At 43.6% G+C, this 21,898-nt stretch overlaps 1 protein-coding gene across 1 annotated transcript in view; it reads left to right on the plus strand.

Annotated features, from left to right (window-relative positions):
* Positions 1-994: 994 nt before the first annotated feature.
* The window catches only part of RAP2A (RAP2A, member of RAS oncogene family), a 42,049-nt gene continuing 21,145 nt past the window's right edge, over positions 995-21,898 (plus strand). Inside the window, exon 1 of the mRNA XM_054012385.1 lies at positions 995-1,331. Within this exon, the coding sequence (XP_053868360.1) occupies positions 1,018-1,331 (314 nt within the window). The 5' untranslated portion in view covers positions 995-1,017. The remainder of the gene's footprint in view (positions 1,332-21,898) is intronic.

Here is a 21,898-nt window from a genome sequence, read left to right on the forward strand (position 1 = left end):
TTTCCAGCTGTCTCCTTCATTTGTTCTTCCCTGCTTAGCTTCCTCCAAATGTGCGCATCTGCTAAATCCAAAGTGGGATTTAGCCCTAAACTGTGATTAGAAACAAAGGCAAAGAAACGTGTTTTACGCCTACGATCCCAAGCCTGCGAACATGTACACACACGGTAGCGCAGCCCCCCTGCATTACAGGCGGCCGCTCACGCACAAGCCTGCAAGATCCAGGCCAGGACTGTTGTTGGCAGCCTCCTGTTAAATAACACGGGCCACAGAGAGGCGCTGCACTGCCTTTGGCTGGCTATGGTACCACACCTTCGCAACCCAGCCCAGCCCCTGGCTACTTGGGCCGCCTGCAGAGCCCGGGTCAGGCGCAGGCAGCAGCGGACCCTGGAGCCTCGTGGGGCCCCCGCCCCGACACCTGCAAAGCCGCCTCGTGCGCGGAACTGCGCGTGCCGCGCTACCAGCGCCAAGGAGCAGCCACCATGCCCGCAGCGCAAGCAGCTTCCGTCGCGAAAACCGCCACCGCGCTTCGTGCCAGCGAGCCTCTCCTGCCCTTCTCCGATTGGCTCACTCGGTCGTGCGCGTGACGAACGCCTGGCCTCCGGTTGGCCGTTGGGGAAGCGCATGTCCGAAGGAGGGTTGGAGGCGGGTCGCTGTTTCCTAAGCTACAGTGGAAGGGGAGGAAGCTGGTGGCAGCCTCATGTGCGCCGCTCCCTTGCCCTGTGATTGGCGGGGCAACTTTGCTCCGGGTCACGTGGCGGCGTGGCTCGCGCTGGCTGGTTGGCGGGTTGTTTCCTTGGCGACAGAGGAATAAGGGGCGGGATCTCCGCCTCGCTGCACCGCCGCCCGTGAGCGCGCGGCCCCACCACCGGCAGCGCCGCCCAGGAGGAGCTGTCGCGGCAGGAGCGTCCGCCGCCCGGGCGAGAGCGGGGCGGGGGCAGAGCGGGGGCGCGCCCATGGCGGGGGGGGTGAGCGGCTCGCGCTGGCGGCGGCGGCGGCGGGCGGGCGCCGGACGGGAGGATGCGCGAGTACAAGGTGGTGGTGCTGGGCTCGGGCGGGGTGGGGAAGTCGGCGCTCACGGTGCAGTTCGTCACCGGCACCTTCATCGAGAAGTACGACCCCACCATCGAGGATTTCTACCGCAAGGAGATCGAGGTGGACGCGTCGCCCTCGGTGCTGGAGATCCTGGACACGGCCGGCACCGAGCAGTTCGCCTCCATGCGGGACCTGTACATCAAGAACGGCCAGGGCTTCATCCTGGTCTACAGCCTGGTCAACCAGCAGAGCTTCCAGGACATCCGCCCCATGCGCGACCAGATCATCCGCGTCAAGAGGTGACCCCCCCCTTCCCCGCCGCCTGGGAGCCGCCCTGCCCCGTGCCCCCGCCCTGCAGCCGCCAGCCCGGCTTCCCTGCCCCACCCAGCCCTCCGCCAGCCTCTGCCCGGCTGCCCCCGCCCCTCGCCCCCTGCGGCTGCCCGTGGCCTGGCGGGACGGGGGCGTTAATCGGTGTCTCGCTAATTAGAAATTGCCGGGCGGGGGTTTTCTCGCCGCTGTTCCCCGTGTCCTGGAAACTCATCTCTGGTATCGGGGCCTCCAAACCCAGCCGCTTGCACTGGCCGTGGGCTGAAGCTCGGCTTGGTCCCGAGGGTGGAGGATGGGAGCAGGGCCGGCAGGAGATGATGATCCTCCTGGGGGCTTTGTGGTACAGACAAGTTTGCAATTTTCCTGTCTGAAATGTGCCAGGCTGCTAATCCCAGTGCAGGCGAGGGACTGTCCTTAGTATAACCCTGTGGCTGTGAGGGAGGTAGCTGGTACTTGAATGTCACCCACAAAATCCTTTCTTAAAAGTACTTTACTAATCAATTAATTGGCAAAGAGGGATCCTACAGTGTGTGCACACAACATATGTGTTTAACTAAATACAAAATTTAGCTCAACAGATGACTGCATAGATTTTACTTACCTTCCCACACCACTTGGAGATAGCAGAGCACAAACCCCTTCCTCAGTACAAAAACTCTGTGTTTATTTAAGGAACGCTGTGATGCCTAGGCCTCATCTACCCTGTCATTTCCATTGCATCTCCCCGGCTGTATTGCCACCCTTGTAGCTTTTGTCATAATAGCAGTGCTTGGTGAATTAGGGTATATGGGCCATCTGTTTTGAGTTCTGGTCTGAGAATGGTTGGGTGACACTGTTGAAATATAAAATTTTTCATTTAAGTATTTTAACCTTTTTAGGTTTAGTAATCTTAAGTATAGACTTGTAACCATAGTAAGTTTAAAAAAAATCAGTGTACATTAATGCTACCACTAGTTGAGCTGCACTAATGGCAGTACAGCAATCTGAAATTTTTGAGATGTCAGTGTGGATGAGGACATACCTGTGGCCAAACCATCTTATAGCTGGGTTTATTCCTGCCTGTGTAGACGAAAGTAACTGTCAAAGAACCATGTTTAAGCCTAAGTATTAACCGAGGTTAAAGCATGGTTCTCCAACACAGACACTTGTTTTCTCTATCTCTATATATAGATATATTGAAGAAAACCCCTTGTAATGTAATGTAATGTAATGTAATATAATAGGGCCACAACCGTATTTCCATCTTTCTTAATGTAGTCAGGGCTTAGCAACAACATTTAATCATGTAAGTATGTTCATTACATTATCCATGCAAGCTGTCATTTGAGTTTCTAAGGTAGAGGTAAATATTATAATGGGTGGGGGGAAAAACATTTTGGAAAAACACAATTCTCATTTCAATGAAGATTTCTAAGTTCCCAGGTAATAATTCTCTGTACACGTGCTTTATAACTTGTCATAAAAGATTATTTTCTCTTCATTTCGTTTGATGTAGTAGGGAAATTTAAAGATTGAGGGTGGAATTTTCACATGGACCAAAGTGATTTAAGAGCACAAGCCCTATTGAAAGTCAGTTAAACATTATCTGCATTATGCCATTCACTGTTTCCCCCACTTAAGGATTTTTTTAATTTAAATAATTAGCTATTATGGTCTCTCACATTTATTAAATTCCTATCAGATTTGCTTAGCTAATCGGTCAAAAACTGATCTTACCGTCAGATCCCAAATTCAGTTGGGATCGGAAAATTTAACTGACACTTTTGCAGCTTACATTATAACCTGTAACAGAGATTCTGCAATCAGACCTAAATGTACAATTTGTGAATAGCTGAAGCAGAATAGAATCCAACTTGAACTTCCTTAGTTGACTTCAGTCAGCACTGCTACCAGTAGATCCACACATGCTTCTCCTTTTTTTCTGTTTCCGTATACTCTTACATCTTCTATTATTGTAACTCTTTCACATGTGTAATAGGTGCACTGTGGGATAATTGTATGATCAAGATGTCATAATACTACAGTGCTTTACAGAAATTAAAACTAATGCAGGTCTGCAGCTGCTAATGGAAATACTTTGCCAATCATGCAACTTTAAATGGGGACTTGATCTGTGGTTAATAAGGGGGGACGCCAACTTTAAATAAAGGCATTTTGTTAAAAAATGCTAGCTAAAAGTAATTTTGGTTACTACTGTACTAACCATTAGTCTCCATGCCAACTTCTGCAGTTTTATGATCCTTTTTAAAATTTTTCATTTAAGTATTTTAACCTTTTTAGGTTTAGTAATCTTAAGTATAGACTTGTAACCATAGTAAGTTTAAAAAAAATCAGAAATCATTACATTTAATGTTGAAAGTGACATAAGCTAAACCAAAAAAGACATTGGAATAAGAGCATACACACAGAGATTATAGCGATATAATTATATCGGTACAGTTGTGGTGGTGAATTTCCCCACGTACACAAGCCCATAACCTCAGTCCTGTTTACAAGGGTTAGGGTTTTATGTCCTGACCCTGCAAACACTTACACATGTGCTGAATGATGGGAAACTTTGTGTGTGCAAGAAATATTAGACTTTGTGTGGGCACAGCTTCCAATGGCCCTTGATGGATTCTGTGTTAGTGAGCAAAGAGAAGCAAATACTACCTTTTTGTCATTGGGTAGGAGATACAAAAATGTTAAGAGTGCTTACATTTATACTATTGCACTGAGAATTTTCCCCCACAAAATGGGTGGGCAAGCTTGGAAACATAATTAACTGTGTGTTGTTTACATTACGTAAATAATCCACTTAATTTCAGAAGGAGCTGGATTGTTGTCTGAAGAAATTTACTTGTTTGGACAAGGCTAAGCTGCTAGACCAGTGCTACCAAGAGTCAGGAGTGAGGTAAAAGCACAGCAGTTTTCAATGAAACAAAGATTGAAAGTGACACACCCAATAGGTTTTCAAGAAAATAAAATAGGTTAACGAAAAAGAGCTAGTGAGTGCACAAGCCAAGAAATGTTCCTTTTGTTGAGAGGGATTAGATAAATTCTAACATTAGTAGCTGAAATATCACTTGCATGATTCAAAAGCACTTACAGAGAAAGTGTTAAAATGCAGCTCCCACAGTTTATATATGTTCCTATGCTGCAGTGTGTACCCGTGTTCTGGCTAGACTGTGCCCACATACATGCTAGCCAAGCCTGCCTCTGGGTATCCACAGTGCACAGCCTCTCACAACTCTTGCCCTATAGCCATGTTCACACAGACGTTGCAGTTATGTGGATCTGATGCTATGGTTTCTGGACACGTATCCCAGATTTCTTGCCTTGCTATTTGGAGCTACTCTAGGAATCAGCGTGTGATATATTTTCTGTCCTTCCTGGGCCTCTGTGCAGAAGTGATTTTAGCCCATCAACTTATTTAGTTGAAGCACTTCTGGCTCTGCACGCTTCTCACTTCTGTGTGTTCCAGCTGAGGCCATGTCATGCATCCAGTCAGGCTGCATTTGATTTAAATCACTAGTCAGGAAGACTCGATTTAATCAAGGATTTCTACATAAAAGTGCATTCTTTTTGGTTGTTATAACCTTAATACATATTCTTCACAACTCAGAGATAGATGTAGGTTTCATTGTTAGAAGGTACACACTATACATTTTTAAACTGATTTATTTTGAAAACTTTTCAGATTAGTTTTACAGATATATCAGAAAATGAATGATTGTTTGGTTATTTCATTTACCTCACCAGACAGACGTTTTAATTGTTTTGTTTAAACTAAAACAACACTGTTATGTATTCTGGATTTTTTCTTGAACAGCAAAAATATAATATAATATAACAAAACAAGCATATGAATATTTTAATTTAGCTAAACATTCAAGTTTTTTTAAAATCAGGTTTGTTTTTGTTAAAATTGTGTTTAAAATAGTTTTAAATGAAATATTTAAAAAAAAAAATTGACTGCATCAGCCAGGTCAACATGAGAAACTTAAAATATTGGCTTCTGCAGCTAACTCAGTCGTCTTCACCTTTATTTTCCTGTTTGTTCATAATCTGGAAAAGAAAAACAAGCTTTCCTGCTTTTTCAGGTCCCAAACGATTTCTCAATTTGGAATGAATTAGTCCAAAGGAAGAAAATATTCTTTCTACACTGGAAGAAGAAGCTACTGCTGTTAAAAGTGAGATTATCACTTCAACAGTCTCTGAATCCAAGTGCTTAACTGACTTCCACCAGTTCACTGGTGTGACTTTCTTTAAAACATTATCAGCAAACATGTATTTCTTGAATGGTTCACCCTTGGCTCTGAAGTTTATTATAGTTAGCATTATGGAGGGATGATTGCTGGATGTCATTGTCATAGTCAACTCCTCTTCTTCAGCAGTTAAGGTTTGACCCTGGTACAGAGTATTGAATATATTCTCAAGAAAATGAGCTGGAGATAGTGTTTGTCTCATTGTTGTTTTTTTAATACTTGTAATTTAACTCTGGTATTGCATATTTCTCTTTTTTAAGATCTCACTCAGTTCCTTCCAAATTTCAACAGCGTCAGCAGTAAAACAGCTATTTCCCTGCATTTTGTTCAAAGCTATAGAAATAGGCTTCAGGATACTCAGCATGTGTTCAACATTTCTCTTAAGCCCAATGTTGAGAGCTTTGGCTGTGACAGTGCCATCTATTTTTTCACGATTTTGTTCACAAACTGTTGCAGATTAGGCCAGTTCTTGATATAGTGCTCAAAACAGTCCACTACTGAGCACATCTTGTGGGAGAGTTAGCTGGTTCCTCCCACTTTTTTCAGAACAGCTGCTGCAAAGTGGTTGTTTCAGAAGTATTTTGCAATTTCAACAGTGTTAGCCTTTATTTCTGGAACACTGAAGTCTTTGGCGAGGAGGTGCATCAAATGAGCACAGCAACCGTATGTTATTAGCTTGGGACTCTCTTCTAAATAATTTTTTCTCATCTTGGATACATTTGCAGCATTGTCTGTGACCAAGCTGTGTACTAGACATTTGAATTTATTCCACAATTTGTTATAGCTTTTACTGCTACTTCTTGTAAGTATTCAACTGTGTGTATTTCCTGATGTATCAGTTGTCCTTTCTTCTATTGTCACACAAGCACATACAACAGGATCATTGTGGACATTGCTCCACCCATCAAGACTCGGGTTAACAATTTTACCCTCTAGACTTTTTGCACACTGCTTAATTTCTCTTTCATACACTTTATCCAGCAATTTTCCTGCGACATCCGCTCTGTTGGGTGGGCTGTATCCTGGTCTTAATGACTGAACCATGTTAGTGAAGTGTGGGTTCTCAATCATATGTAATCTGCTGGTTCTTACAACAAACTTATCTATGGTTGTTTCTGGATGATGGAGGGCTTTTTTTTTTTCTTTCTGCTGCAGGTGATATACTGTGGCTATGTGACATACATGATGTGACTGAAACACTATCATTGGCAGATAACTCTGAAACTATATCCACCTTCAAGATCACCATCATTTTCTAGTCTTCAGAATCCTGTATGTTGAGGATGGATTCTCCTAAACAAAATAAGTCAATGCAGTTATTTAATTATTATTACCATACTGCTCATTTTGTATTACTCATTGCATTCATTGACACTCAGTACTACTTTAAAGGTGAAATTGTAAAAGGAAGATCTGCCTATTTCAGCTATTTATTTTTTATCACAACTGCATCTAAAATGATAGTACCATAGAGTAACAACTATATTTTTTGCTCAAACATGAGAATTCAAGAATAGGCCATAAGGAAGACAGGCAGTCCTTAAGAAAGAAGTATGAACTAAAAAAGTTTACCAACCTGCCTGAAGATCCTGCATGTTAAGACATGTTCCTTTCATTATCTTCTCAGGAGGAAGCTGCATTGAAGGAACACTTCTCGTGATGTTGTTTCATTTGGGCAACCAGGCCTTGCATTTCTTTGTTGCACTGTTTGCATTTTGCATACATGCCTGTCTTACCCCCAGGTAGAGGAACTTCATTAAAATATTCTCAAAGTGGGTCCCTTTTACGACCTGCTGCCATTATAGGTTTTCATTTCTAGTGAGAGAATGGTAATCTAGATCTCAAATCAATGAAAGCTACACTCAGACTTCAAGACTTCTGGAATATGCTGCTCTCAAACAGTTTCACTTTTGTTTCTACTACCTGTCCCTCCCTTCTCACATTTATCTCCAGACTTCTTCTCCTTGTCCAGATCTATTCCGCCCCCAACGATCTTCTATTCATTGAACTTAACTTTGCACTTTTAGAGAGAGGTAAGGGATTGACTCTGTGTACACAAATTTGCAGAGGGACAATAGGTTTGAGGTCTGTTATTTCTCACCTCAGTATATTTATTTAACTTGCTTGTTAACAGCAAAAATGCTTTAATCTCTGGAGACACAAATCCACAGTTTGAGAACTGCAAAACTAAGCATCTCTGATGGTATCTTCTAGACTGAGCACTGAGTCCCACTGGGTAAATAGAAACATTAACCTAAATAATCTATACAGTTGCCTCTGGAACCGCATAAGATTGGGTCTCTAATCCATGAACTATTGGAACTCATTTACAAAACTTTTCTTAAACGTTACAGGAATATATTGTCTCATACTATAGAATTAGAATTTTTATAATCCGTATTCCATGATACATTATAGCTCAGAAGATATCTCATCTTAATTAAAACTATCTCTAGATAGGTTTTTTCCTCAAAAAGCATTTAATCAAAACAAATTTTTAAAAATCCATTTTTTTTTTTTTATTTTTTTTTTTTTTAATCCCACCCTGGAGCCAGTGTTTGTGAAAGAGCTGCCCCTACTTGTGGCTGAACTGTCCATGCAGCAGGGAAGAGGTTCTACCAAATGATAGATGGCATTTCAGCAGCAGTTTCTGAATGGTGGAGGACACAGGACATGGAGGGGAACTCATTCATGGCAGTCTGGAGACACCTGTCCCTTGCTGCAATCGCTGCAGATTCCTCATGTATCCACCGATCCCGTTGTACAAGACAATTAGCATAGCATGGTGGGATCACATCGTTATGCAGACCTGAGACAACCACCAGTGGCTTCAGAACTTGTGCATGTGGAAGCAGACCACCTTAGAGGGAGCTTGCCCTGACCCTTTGGTGCCAGGACATGCAAATGAGGGAGGCCATACCTGGGACTTCATCCCTGTTCAGAAGCATGTTGTGCAAGGCTGTGGGCTCTGCCCTGTGCTTGGGGCAGTGATGAGCACCCATTCAAACTCCTTGTAATAAGGACAGATAGAGGGTGAGTTGCTGGACCTGCGGGCACCATCCTTAGTGTTGCAGTAGAGGGTCTTAAGGTGTCTTGATGCACTCCCTGCAGTGCACACCAGTCCAGTTGATCCCTCTCCTCCACCAGCTTCTCTGATAGGATCTCAAGGAATTGTGGATTTTGGGTGCCTCTCCCAAAATCATGCTCCTTTCTGAACTTAAATGTTAACAAGAACCCTGGAGTGCACCTCTGGGTAACTAGCAGTACGCTGAATACGCATCTTGTAATGCTGTTTGGCAGAGCTATGTGGAAAATGGAACAGGCTGTGTTTGAATTAAGGGTTAAATGCAGAGCAGGGGTATATTGACTGGCAGGTAGCTTTTGGTGCAGAGGGGTGAGCGGGAAGTGAGTCGATAGGACTAGGGCAAAGGAGGTGAGTGAGAAGTGAGCAGGTAGGACTGGAACAAACAGGCCCCGAACAAACAGGCCCCAGGAATTGTGGGATATAGCTCTGTGGGAGTTTGTGTCAATGTGGAAGTGATATTTAACCACATGCTCTTTCGCAGTTGTGTTGTCTTAAATTTCTTTGGGCTTGTCTAGATACGCAAATTGCACTGGTTTAACTAAATTGTTTTTTACAATATTTCAGTTAAATCTGTGCAAATCCAATGTGGACACTCTTAAATCAGTTTACACCTGGCTTATGCAGACTGACTTATGACAACATAAGTCAGATGCACATCAGTTTAAAAGTGCCCTCATTAGGAATTTACATCAGTTTACCTCAAATCAGTTTTTTAAATGATTTCGCTAACACCAGTGCAACTTTTATGTGAAGACAAGGCCTCAATCAGTTCAGTTGTCCTAATAATTGGAGGAAGCTCAAGTTAAAATATTACCAGCTAATATGATTTTAAATGTGTAATTCTGTACCTTAAAGACATGCTCACAGAACTGGTTACATGGTGGTATAGTATGGTGTGATAAAAGATGAATTGGTTAACTTCTCCGTGGAGCCAAAAGGGGTATGACATAATACTCTTTTTTTGGGGTGAAAAATATAGACTAAAGAGCTGCTGAATTGCCTTGGTATAAAGAGTAATTCATGCAGGGACTGTATCAATCTACTTCAGATTTCTAGAAAGAAATCTGTACTCTAGGAACTGTATCCAGAGTGCTGGAACTGAATTATACTGCTATGAGGGAAAGCATCTCAACAGAGCATTGCCTCTGCAAAGTTTTTATTAACCATGTGGGAGATGTTTTAATAACTTGAAGGACGTTCAGCTTTGTTCTGAGGTGACTAAGGTAACACAACTCTCTGGATTTGTCTACACTGCAGTTGGGAGTGAGCCTCCCCGCCTGGATGGTCAGACTCATGCTAGCTGGGCTTGAGCAAGTGTGCTAGAAGTAGTATGGATATTACAACTCTGGCAGAGAGACAGACTAGCCACACAAGCTCGGACACGGTGCGCCAGGTGGGCTTGAGAACCCCAGTCGCTGCCCGAGCTGCAATGTCTGCGTTGCTGTTTTCGTATGCCAGCTCGAGCCCTTCTAGTGTGAGTCTGTCTGCCTTGGCTAGGAGGCTCATTCTGAGCTGCAGGGTACGCATAGCTGCTACTATTTACTATTCCTTTTCTGCCGAGGCATAAAAACCAAATGATATGCCTCCAGACTCCTGCATAGGTGTTGGTGGGGAGCAAAACTTCTGCAAGCTTGAATGACTCTTAAACCATTCCCCCCTGCCCCCCCCCCCCCGATTTTAGGTGTCCTAAAGCTAGTGTCATTGCAAAGGGGCTGATTTTAAAAAAAAGGGGGGGGGCAAAACAACTCCTGAAATGCAGTACTTTCTCTATATAGTATCTAGTTCTGCAATCCAGCGAGTGGACACCAAGTTCCCAGGGGTGAACATGGTAACTCAGGCTTGCATATATTTGCGAAGGAATCTGTGTAAATGCTCTTAGAGCAGAGATACTTACCTACCAAAAAAGGAGAGATGTCCTCTCCATGTTGAAAAGAACCTGAATACTCTTTATTCTAAATAGTTCTAATTTAATGATGTGACACTGCAGTTCCTAAATTATAATCCTTTATAAGACAGGTGTTGCTGCTAAGTAGGTTTTGAATTAATGGTCGGGTCTGTGCTTAAAGATTGTAAAAGTGTAATTTTAATGAGCTAGAGAAAATCCTATTACAACAGTTTTAAATGAGTTTTGTAGTGGGAGTGACTTTTTCAGTGTGTATAACTTGGTTAAAGGAGCATGAGAACATTTTCACTTTGAAGTTTGAAATGATCTTACAATACAGTCTGCTGGCCTTTCATGTAATTGCTTTTTAAACAAGCTTATGCATTTGAATATTTGTTTCTAGAGAACACTTTTTTTGTATTTTGCCTATTAACCAATATTTTTCCTTTAGGGCTGGTCTACACTTAGTCCGGACTTCGGACTAAGGTACGCAAATTCAGCTACGTTAATAACGTAGCTGAATTCAAAGTACCTTACTCCGGACTTACCGGGGTCCAGACGCGTCCGGAAGTCTCCCCCCGTCGACGCCGCGTACTCCTCTCGGCGAGCTGGAGTACCGGCGTCGATTGTGAGCACTTCCGGGATCGATTTATCGCGTCTTAACCAGACGCGATAAATCGATCCCAGAACATCGATGGCGTGCCTCCGGACCAGCCGGTAAGTGAAGACTAGGCCTTAGTGTATCCCAGTGTATTCAAGCCATAAAATAATGACAAAAATAGTTGTTAATTTAAGGATTGAGCTTTAGTTAATTCTGTTAAATCTGGCCAGTTCACGCCAGTGTGTGGAAGGGACTCCTGTCCGGGAGTGTGCGAGCCGCTTGCACACACTAATGCGACCAGGGACAGATACCGGTGAGCCTGATACCCACCCTAATGGGCAGGGCTGCGGGTGATACAGCCACGTTGGAGGAATTACTTGGGCTGGTTGCTGGCTCCTGTGAGCAGCAGCCCACCATGTTGCTGCTTTTGCTCCTGCAGTTCCTGGTAGAGCCCTGCAGCTCCATGGATATCCACTTTATATCTGAAGATATATGCATCCGTGGATATAAATTTTGTATCCGTGAAGGGCTCTAATTATGGCATGTTTTTTTGGCTATTAGTTGTGTAAATATGATTAACTGCAGAACAAACTAATGTAAACTGAGAGTTTACCACTCTAGTGACAACTACATAGCATTTGTTTTTAAATTCATTTAATAGAAAGGTTTGATATTGTAACAAACTTCCAAATGTACAGCTAATGTTATCAGCGTATCAAAGACCTTCTCCTGCCTCCACTGCAGGTTTGACATCTCACATCCAAAATTGGAATAGTATACAAGCCTGTTTGGTGACAGTGGGAGGAGAAAGATGAGCCTTGATCTTGCCTTGCCTTGGATGCTTTTTGAAATATTGCATCCAAAACCTTGTGTGTAAAAGGACACGTTTTTGAAGTAGACTTCTTGTAGTGAGAGAGTCTCTCTCAAATAATACCACATATACCACTTGGGTGGGCATGGTATTTAATATGGAGATCGAAGGAAATGCATGGCAGGGCCACTCTGTCTCAGTTGTATTGGATGCTGCATTGCAGCATTGCATTGAAATAAAGTAGTCAAGCATGATTCATAGACTTGTAGATGAAGAATGTGTAAGGAAGGTTAAACTAAATTGCTTTAGAAAAGTATCTAAAAACACTGTTCTTTCCAAAATTTTGAGTTCATATACGATGCAATGCCCAAAATGCATATGAAGCCAGAATAGTTGTGCTTTATGGCCTGCTAAAGGAATTATGGGTAGGGAAGAGGAGGAAGAAATTAACCATCAGGCTAAAGGTTTGCAAACATTAAGGGGCCTTGCAGCTGCCTCTCCAGCCTAGGCAGCTGGACTGAAGTAGTAAATATGACTCTTCTTTTTCCCCTATGTTGTTGTTGTTTGCTCTTGGATTGACATGAGCACTAATCCAGTGGTTTACCCCCATCCTAATTCTCCCCTTCATGCTGGCAAATGTCATGTTGGTGTGTAGCCCACAGCTGGGTGCAGCTGCTTTGTGTAAAGAAGTTTATAAAAGAAACCTGAAGAACTGTAGCAGCTCACAGCCTCTGCTGAGGGTGGCTCTGATTTAACATTTGATTTCTCCTCTATGACTGAAGCCCAGTTGACAAGTACTCTGGGCTATCTATCTATAGTGCCTCATCGGCGTGCCTCTATAGTATTGCTTCTCGGCTCTATGAGCTGTGGTGCAAGCGTAGTACTCCTGGCTATCTATAATGCCTCATCGGAGTGCCTCGCAACACTCCTGTGAGATAAGGAAGTACTATAATCCCTGTTTTACAGATGGGGAAACTGAAGCACAGACAATGCAGTGCCATCTACCAGAACTCAACCATGTTCTGCAGACTCTGGATAATACAGGGTACTGGAACATGTGATGCTGTTTCCCCTGCTGTAGTCCTGTAGCTGTGTTTCTTGAGCCCACTCCCTAGCCCCACCACAGGGTGGTAACACCACCACGTAGGAGCCCAGCATAATTGAACCATCCAGTGTGTGTGGCAACTTTTGAAACTCAACCACAGAAAGACAAGAAGTAAAGAAAAAGCATTCACTCACCGGTATATAGGAGCCACCCCCCATTCTTGTGTGCTAATCACCCCCTCCACTGCGCTGTATTGAATTTCAGACTGTTTCAGTTTAAATCAGTTTTTCAGGTTTTTACAATCCCTGCTTGTTTTACTTTTAGCTGTTATGTACTGGCATAACTTAAGCAATAAAAGCCATTAGTCGTAAAGAATCTGCAGTGCATGCGTGATACACAAACACATTTTCATAGGTTGTCAGTTCTTACAAAAGTAGAAAGGCACAGACAAGCTACAGAGTGCTGCAACATGGCACTTCTGTCACACATAAAAACAATTCCAGTACTCACACTACAAAGAGACACACCAATGCAGTTAACCGCTGCACATTTTCAGACCCCAGATTCAAATACCGAACAAAAAGCAATCCTGACAGCATTGCCCTGGTGGCTTACAGTTTCTGGTGGACACCTTGATTGCTGCTCATACTGCTGAGCAAGTTTCTGTACCTCAGCCTCTCTCCTATTGTCAAAACTTTCTCCCTGACTCTCATCAGTATTGTACAAAATACAACACGCACCTATTATCCAAGGCAAGTTTTGTTCTAGAGATAAGACAACACTATCTAGTTTTGAGATGCTCAACTACATGCTCCATTGTCATTCTGCAACTATGGAGGAAATAGTTAAACAGTTCCCTTCTTCATCCTGTAAATGGCTTCATTAGCTGGGGAAGCAGAGGATAAGTTGGGTCTTCAGTGGTGTAGAGACTGCTCTGATCATCCTGGATGTCCATAGTGATCCTGGGAGCAAACTCCATTATTCATTAAATTAAGCAGGTGTGAATTCCGAATGATCCAGGCGTGGTGGACCTTTCCAGATCACCTGGCATTTATGTTTGTAAACCTACTTCAGTGGTCAACCAGACTGAGGAGTACCTGGAGAAATACCCCTTTCTGCTTATAAACTCCAAGGCCTGATGAGAGAGGCAACTGATAGGCGCACAAGGGTTCCATCAGTAGCCCAGTACCATTCAGGAGCCCCTTACATCCCATGCCATCAATAATCTGAGCATTACCAAGCTTTATAATCCAGTTCACCAGTACCTTGGTTAACTTTCACCAGTGTGGCAGCACAGAGCTGCATGACAGTGGCCCGCACTGTCAATCTCTGCATACTGAATTGGTTGGCAGTGGGCTGGTAACAGTTGTGGGTGGTCAGCTTCCAGATAGCAATGATGAACTGCTTCTCAGTGGTTATGGGACATTGCATGCTGGTGTGCTGTCACCGCAACAATAGGGTCAGTTCAGCACAAATTTCAAAGAAAGCTGCCTTTGCCACCCTGAAAGTCTCTTGCAACTGCTGGTCTGTGCAAATCTGCAGAACAATCCTCTTACATCAATCAATTTTGGTTTCCTGAACCCAGAAACAATTCTGCATTATGTGAAGCTGCTTCAAGAAGATCTCACATAGTAATAATTCTTTGGTGGTGGTGTCCTTATTCATCTGCTGCTGGAGAAGCCACTATTGTAGCCACATCTGCTTGGTGCTGCAGCAGTCAGTCTGAAACAAGCCACTCAATGCTGAGAGCTCTTATAAAGCACAAATAGTCTGCACATCTGTAGCTGCTACCATGGAGTGCGTAGCTGTCTTGCACCCATATTGGCTGACAGCAATTCAAAAATGGTGCTAGCCCACCCAGAAATAGAGGAAGGATGGGATAGCGAAGGAGTGGAATCATGGGATTTTTTTGGTGTTTGACACCCTTCCCCCATCCCGAAACTCCCGTGGCTTCTGCTATGCATTCCCATAGTACTCCATTGAGAAAAATCCCAGAATGCACATAGCAGAGCAAAGGACCATGGAATACCTGCCTGATACGCTGAATGTTCAGTGCACTCCAAGCTCCCACTGTATGTACACAATGATGCAAGTGGAAAGAGGATATTGTTGTCCCATTTGTATGCTTAGTGTGGCTTACATACTGCATATCAACTCGGTGTGAGCTAAGGCTCCCATTTAGACAAGCCCTGAGTGACTTGCTGTAGGTCACACGAAGGCTGGGGCAAAGCAGGGAATCAAACCTAGATCTCCATGTCCTCGGTTAATACCCTAGTAATTGGACCACTCTTCCTCTGTTGTGGGTTCTGTGCTCTAGTGAGGTTATGGGCTAACATTTGAGCCTAAGTGAGCATGATTATAAAAATTAAAAGGAATTTGAAAAATGTACTTGAGACTTTTTGAAAAATGTAACTAAAAAACAAAAATGCTGAATTTTTAGGTGGTCTTCTGCGGCTTGTAAATTTGATTGGTAGTGACTAGCTTTGCAACTATTCTGATTGTGCAATCAACTAAGTGCACAAAACTGTATTAATGTGACATTAAAATTGCCCAGTTAACATTTTTAAATGTTTGCATTGTTTCCTGATCTTTAAGACCTAATTTTTAAACCCGGGTCCCAAAGTTAGGCATTTAAATGAGCAGCTTAATCTTTCAGAGGTGCTGAGCCTTCCTGCATTCAGCAGCATTTATTGGTGTTCAGCAACTCCAAAATCAAGCTACTTATTTAGGTGCCTAATTCTAGACACCCAAGTTTAAAATTGCTGGCCAAACATTCTATAGCAATAAAACCACATTGCGCACACAACTTCTGTTCGTGCTTTTCTTTGTAAATGTGTAGTTTAATAGACTTCTTGTAAAATATATATAAATAAAGTATACTCTGTATGAAGAGTGGCTACATTTATGGTGCTATGAGAACCTTTGCTTTTATGTTTCCTCCCTTTAAGTCTTTAACCATAGTGTTTCACGGAGAGCAGATCTGTGGACCTCACTGAAAGAAATTCAAGTGAAACAGAAGGTTTGCCTTGCATTCTAAATGTGGTGAGGTCTATGGTCATTGTCTCTTGAGAGTTCTCTAGTATTTAGGTACAGTTTATTAAAATCTTCTGTATGTCGTTCACTGGTCAACAGTTTCATGGTTCCAGTGGAATGTAGCTGTCATAGGAGGTCATGGTTGCAGAAGGAGAGCGATCTCTCAAGAATGAGGGCCAGGCCCATGGAGGGTTTTAAATATCCAAATCAAGATCTTGAATGGGATTTAGTGAAGAGAAATTGCAAAGATGAGAATGCTGCATTGATGTGCTCACAGTGACCCTTGTTGCTAAGCAATTAGACTGTATCTTTTGGAGCTGTTCCAGAGTGTAGGACTTTATTTTTAAATTAGATGAAATAGCCAGGTCTAAAGGTCATGCATGTATGCATTACAGGGGCCAGCCCTGAGTCAGGGAAAGGTGTAGTCTTGAAGATGGCACAGGAGTACTTGGTGGTCCTTGGTATCATGAGTATGGATGCATTTCTCCTGTCTGTGGACAGGACGAGTTCATCCTCCAGAGCTAAAAGTATTCTCTGTATCGTGGCCTACCCTGAAGCCTGACTGAGAGGAAGCTTGAATACTGGCAACTAAAACATGGCATTGGGAATAGTGTAGTTTTTTGGTGGTTTGCTAGCTTGCTGAGAAAAGACCTGCAAGCTCACTAGGATTGAGCAATGATTTAGTGTTGGCTAGACCATTGAATGTTAGCATGGCTGTTGGACTCCTTGTCAGAGGAGGTGTTAGCAGTTCATTAGTAAGTGCGTAGGTATTCCCTGCTCTCTTACTAAGATGGTCAGTGGTTAGTCTCTTGTGGTGACTCTAATTCCAGTCAGTGCTTCTATGACGTGTATGAACAAGGTTGAATTTTAGGAAGGAAGATGGTGTTTCCGGTTCTGAGCTTGGCTTGTTTTTGGTGGCATGTGAGGTCATCCCAGATGTGGGTGATTTTCTCAAAAATGAGAAATTTTAGGGAGGTGAGTCCAGTCCTGAGGTAACTGGAAATAGTCTCAGTTTATGCAGTTCATAGTCTTTGAAAGTTCTGTAAGGAGTAACTTTACTACTTTTTATTACTGAAGACATGTATGAGCTCTTTGCTGCCATTACACAATGACATAAGTTTGTAGTAATTCCTTGTTTGAGGCTGTGTATTGAATCCTGTCCTCCACCAATACCATTTGAGTTTTTTTCCTTTCCATATTTTCTGTTGTAGACTGTCCAAAAACATGGTGACTTAAGAGTGCTTATAGAAGCAGTTGGGGAGTGAGTGTAATGCATCACTAAATTTTCTGTTCCATTGCCTCTTGGTTGGAAAAGTTCCATGCCTGGTCACTGTACTTATTATAGGGTTACCATACGTCCGTTTTTTCCCGGACATGTCCAGCTTTTTGGTACTCAAATCCCCGTCTGGGGGGGATTACCAAAAAGCTGAACATGTCTGGGAAAGTGTTCTTGGGGCGGGGGGCGGGGGGGGAGAGCAGAGAGAGCAGCCTGCTCTCTCGGGACAGAGCTGGGTGCGGCGCGGGGCTGGCAGGCTCTGTGCCTGGCCATTGTGCACAGGCTGAGAGCGCCCGGAGCAGCCTGCCGGGAAGGTGCTTAATCAGCCTGGCTGCACCAGCCTCTGGGCCGCTGAGCACAGCCACAGTCTGCAAACGAGACGCCCCTGCCGGCCCCCGGACTTACCTCCCGCTGCCTCCATCCTCCCGAGGGCAGCTCGGAGACACGGTGGCCGGGGCACAATTTTGCAAAGCTCAACAAAGTGTCTGCTGGGATGAGCCGGCGGTAACCCTTTGGCTGCCAGCACGGGCTGCAGCAAGCAAACCCAGCTGCACAGACCTATCGGCAGCTTGTGGCGCTTTCGAAAAGTGTTGGGAGCTATTCAACCAAGCCACAGCTCTGCCCTTTGCGTTTTCTTGTCATTTACCTGGGACGTTGGCCAGCAGCACATGGGATGCTTGTTCCTTAAGGCAGGGCTGACCCACGTGCTTAACTTTACACGTGTGAGTGGGCCCCGATCTGAAGTTGAGTGGTTGTGCCAGGGTTTGCAGGATGAGGGTTTAAAGCAGGAGGCTGGAGAGGTGATCGCTGAGGGTGTAGTTTCGCTGGGGTGCTCAGTTCACCTGCATGCACTAAAATGACTAATAATCTAGCTTGTATTTGTTCATTTGGATTCAATCATATAAAAAAGAGTGCTAGAAACCAGCCCTGGGCCCCCTGACAACAATTAAATACACATCCCTATCAGATAGCACCCTGCTGCACCACAGCATATAGGATCATCCCCACCAATCAGTGTAGCAGCAAAATCATCCCTCATTTCACTCTGCCCTGACCTCACTCCAGCTGCACAGAGCTGAGGTGTCTGGGGGGAGCTGCAGAAGAGCAGAGCTGCCCAAGCGCTACCGGCTTCATGGTTTGCCAGGCAGCCCCCAGATCTCCAGACCCTGCGCCCCCAGCCGGGCGCTTCCCCTCCCGGGCTCCGGCTGCGCTGGGGAAGCGCCCGGCCGGGGGTGCAGGGTCTGGAGATCTGGGGGCTGCCCGGCAAACCGTGAAGCCGGTAGCACTCGGGCAGCTGGGAGGGAGGAGGGGGAATGTGGAGCACTCAGAGGAAGGGGTGGAGTTGAGGTGGGGGCGGGGCCAGGGGCCTGTGGAGTGTCCTCCTTTTTTTAAGGTTTAAACATGGTAACCCTAATTTATTATGCACCTGCCAACAATGTGCATACAAAATTGCAGTTAGTTCTGGCATTGCTTGTAGCTAGGCCCAGCAACCCAACTGAAAACAAAAATATATTGACTATAATCAACCCTGATTTAGTATTAAAGAATTAAAACTGATTTTGTCCTATATTTAATTTAGGACCACACACAATTAAGTGGCTGTATATGCCCCTTCCAAAAATATTTATAGTAGTCTGTCACAGTTCTTGAGGTAACTGCACCTCTGACCCCTTCATAGCCTCCTTGAAGGAGCCCCACATAGATTTCTGGCAGGATCCTGCGATCCTTTCTCTCCCGACTTAGGCTGGACTTCACAGTAGTTATTTCAGCAGGTCTGACCTCAGCTCAGCACCTGCTGTCCTATTTTCTGCAGAGCAGTGACAGGTTTAACCAGTGATGAGCCAGCTTGCATAAAGCAAAGTACTATTTATTCAGAATAAAAGCATTACAGAGAACATATCTGAAAACAATAAACAGCTGACTTGCAGGTCAAGCGTGGTGGTGATCCATCTTCCAGATGGGAACCATGGCAGGCTCCAAAATATTTCAGGGCCTTTTCATAGTTTCATGTCAGTTTGTGGACTGGGTGAGGGTGACTTATGACAGAGTTGTCACTTGATATAGTTTTTGTTTACTAGGCCTCTTGAACCAGGTCAAACCAGTATATTCTCTTCCCGTGGGAGGGAGAGAAACTTCTCTAGACTTGTTACTTTCCTTCAGGATTTGCATTAATTATCTCCCAGTGACTTTAGTTCATAGAATCATAGATTTTTAAGGTCAGAAGGGACCATTATGATCGACTAGTCTGACCTCCTGCACAACGCAGGCCACAGAATCTCACCCACCCACTTCTGTATCAAACTCCTAACCTAAGTCTGAGCTATTGAAGTCCTCAAATCATGGTTTAAAGACTTCAAGGTGCAGAGAATCCTCCAGCAAGTGACCCTTGCTGCAGAGGAAGGCAAAAAGCCCCCAGGACCTCTGCCAATCTGCCCCGGAGGAAAATTCCTTCCAGACCCCAAATATAGCGATCAGCTAAACCCTGAGCATGTGGGCAAGACTCACCAGCTGGACACCCAGGAAAAAATTCTCTGTAGTAACTCAGATCCCACCCTATCTAACATCCCATCACAGGCCATTGGGCTTATTTACCGCTAATAGTCGAAGATCAGTTAATTGCCAAAATTAGGCTATCCCATTATACCATCCCCTCCATAAACTTAACAAGCTTAGTCTTGAAGCTAGATATGTCTTTTGCCCCCACTGCTCCACTTGGAAGGCTGTTCCAGAACTTTACTCTTCTGATGGTTAGAAACCTTCATCTAATTTCAAGTCTAAACTTCCTGATGGCCAGTTTATATCCATTTGTTCTTGTGTCCACATTGGTACTGAGCTTAAATAATTCCTCTCCCTCCCCGGTATTTATTCCTCTGATATACTTGTAGAGAGCAATCATATCTCCCATCAGCCTTCTTTTGGTTAGGCTAAACAAGCCAAGCTCTTTGAGTCTCCTTTCAGAAGACAGGTTTTCCATTCCTCGGATCATCCTAGTAGCCCTTCTCTGTACCTGTTCCAGTTTGAATTCATCCTTAAACATGGGAGACCAGAACTGCACACAGTATTCAAGATGAGGTCTCACCAGTGCCTTGTATAATACTAACACCTCCTTATCTCTACTGGAAATGCCTCGCCTGATGTATCCCAAGACCACATTAGCTTTTTTCATGGCTATATCACATTGACGGCTCATAGTCATCTTGTGGTCAACCAATACTCCAAGGTCCTTCTCCTCCTCTGTTACTTCCAACTGATGCGTCCCCAGCTTATAACAAAAATTCTTATTAATCCCTAAATGCATGACTTTGCACTTTTCACTATTAAATTTCATCCTATTACTATTACTCCAGTTTACAAGGTCATCCAGATCTTCCTGTATGATATCGCGGTCCTTCTCTGTATTGGCAATACCTCCCAGTTTTGTGTCATCCACAAACTTTATTAGCACATTCCCACTTTCTGTGCCAAGGTCAGTAATAAAAAGATTATTTAATCTGAAATAATTCCTGCAGGGAATCCTATACTTTCCCCACTGCGTCAATACAATCACTAGCCTATAACATTTATCACTTATAAAATTGCTACAATAGTCTGAGTGTTCCATGTCTGTAGCATCTGTCGGTCTGCTCTTACAAGAATGTGGTCTGTTCATCACTTAATATATGTATAGTGCTTTTATTCTTTAGATTGCTTTGCAGACATTAAATATTCAACATCCTGTGAAGTAGGTAAGTACTATTAGCCTTTCTTTACAGATGGGTAAACTGAGGCCCATAGAGAATATAATGTTCCTAAGGCTGCATAAGGAATTCATTTTAGAGCCTGGATTAAAATGCAAGGAATTTTTTTGTCCCCAATCCCTTGCTTAGATCATGCTTCATTCCCTAGAGCAGGGGTCTACGAATTAGAACTTCAGAATTTTCTTTGTAATTCTGCCATTGAGTTGCTGTGGGACTCTGGGTAAGCTACTTAATTACTCCTGGGGGAATTCTGCACCAAAAAATTAAATTCTGCTTACAATATTTTAAAATTCTGCATATTTTATTTGTCAAAATAACACAATATAATCATGCCAGTTTCAATTATTTTGGTAATGTGTTTAAACTACAATACAATGGATGGAGACTGGTAGTGGGAAGCATTGGAGGAAATCTCCAAACCTCCTTTTTGTAATAGTAATGTAGCTAGGTTTGATCCTTTATTTCTAGTTATTAGTCAACAAATACATGCAGCCATACGCTCAATATTGCATCATAGGCAAATAATGAGCAAGTGCGGGCTAGGGTATCAGACTCTCAATTTATATTGGCTATTGACCATCTCCAGAAATGTCAGTAGCAAACAGTTCATGGAGCACATTTTGATAGGAAATTCTTTCAGTCCAAAAATTTAGACCAGTTCTCACTAAGGTACCATAAGCATTTATAACGTCATACTGTCATTTACAATAAAGCTCCTTTACTGTTACACCACTCTCGCAGTGTAAAAGAGCTTTAAAACTTTTATACCTGTTTTATTCTCCTGGGGGAATTGACTAAGAATGGGAACAATTCACTAACAAT

This window comes from Malaclemys terrapin, chromosome 1, assembly GCF_027887155.1.
Source record: "Malaclemys terrapin pileata isolate rMalTer1 chromosome 1, rMalTer1.hap1, whole genome shotgun sequence".
In the NCBI taxonomy this organism is placed as follows: domain Eukaryota; kingdom Metazoa; phylum Chordata; order Testudines; family Emydidae; genus Malaclemys; species Malaclemys terrapin.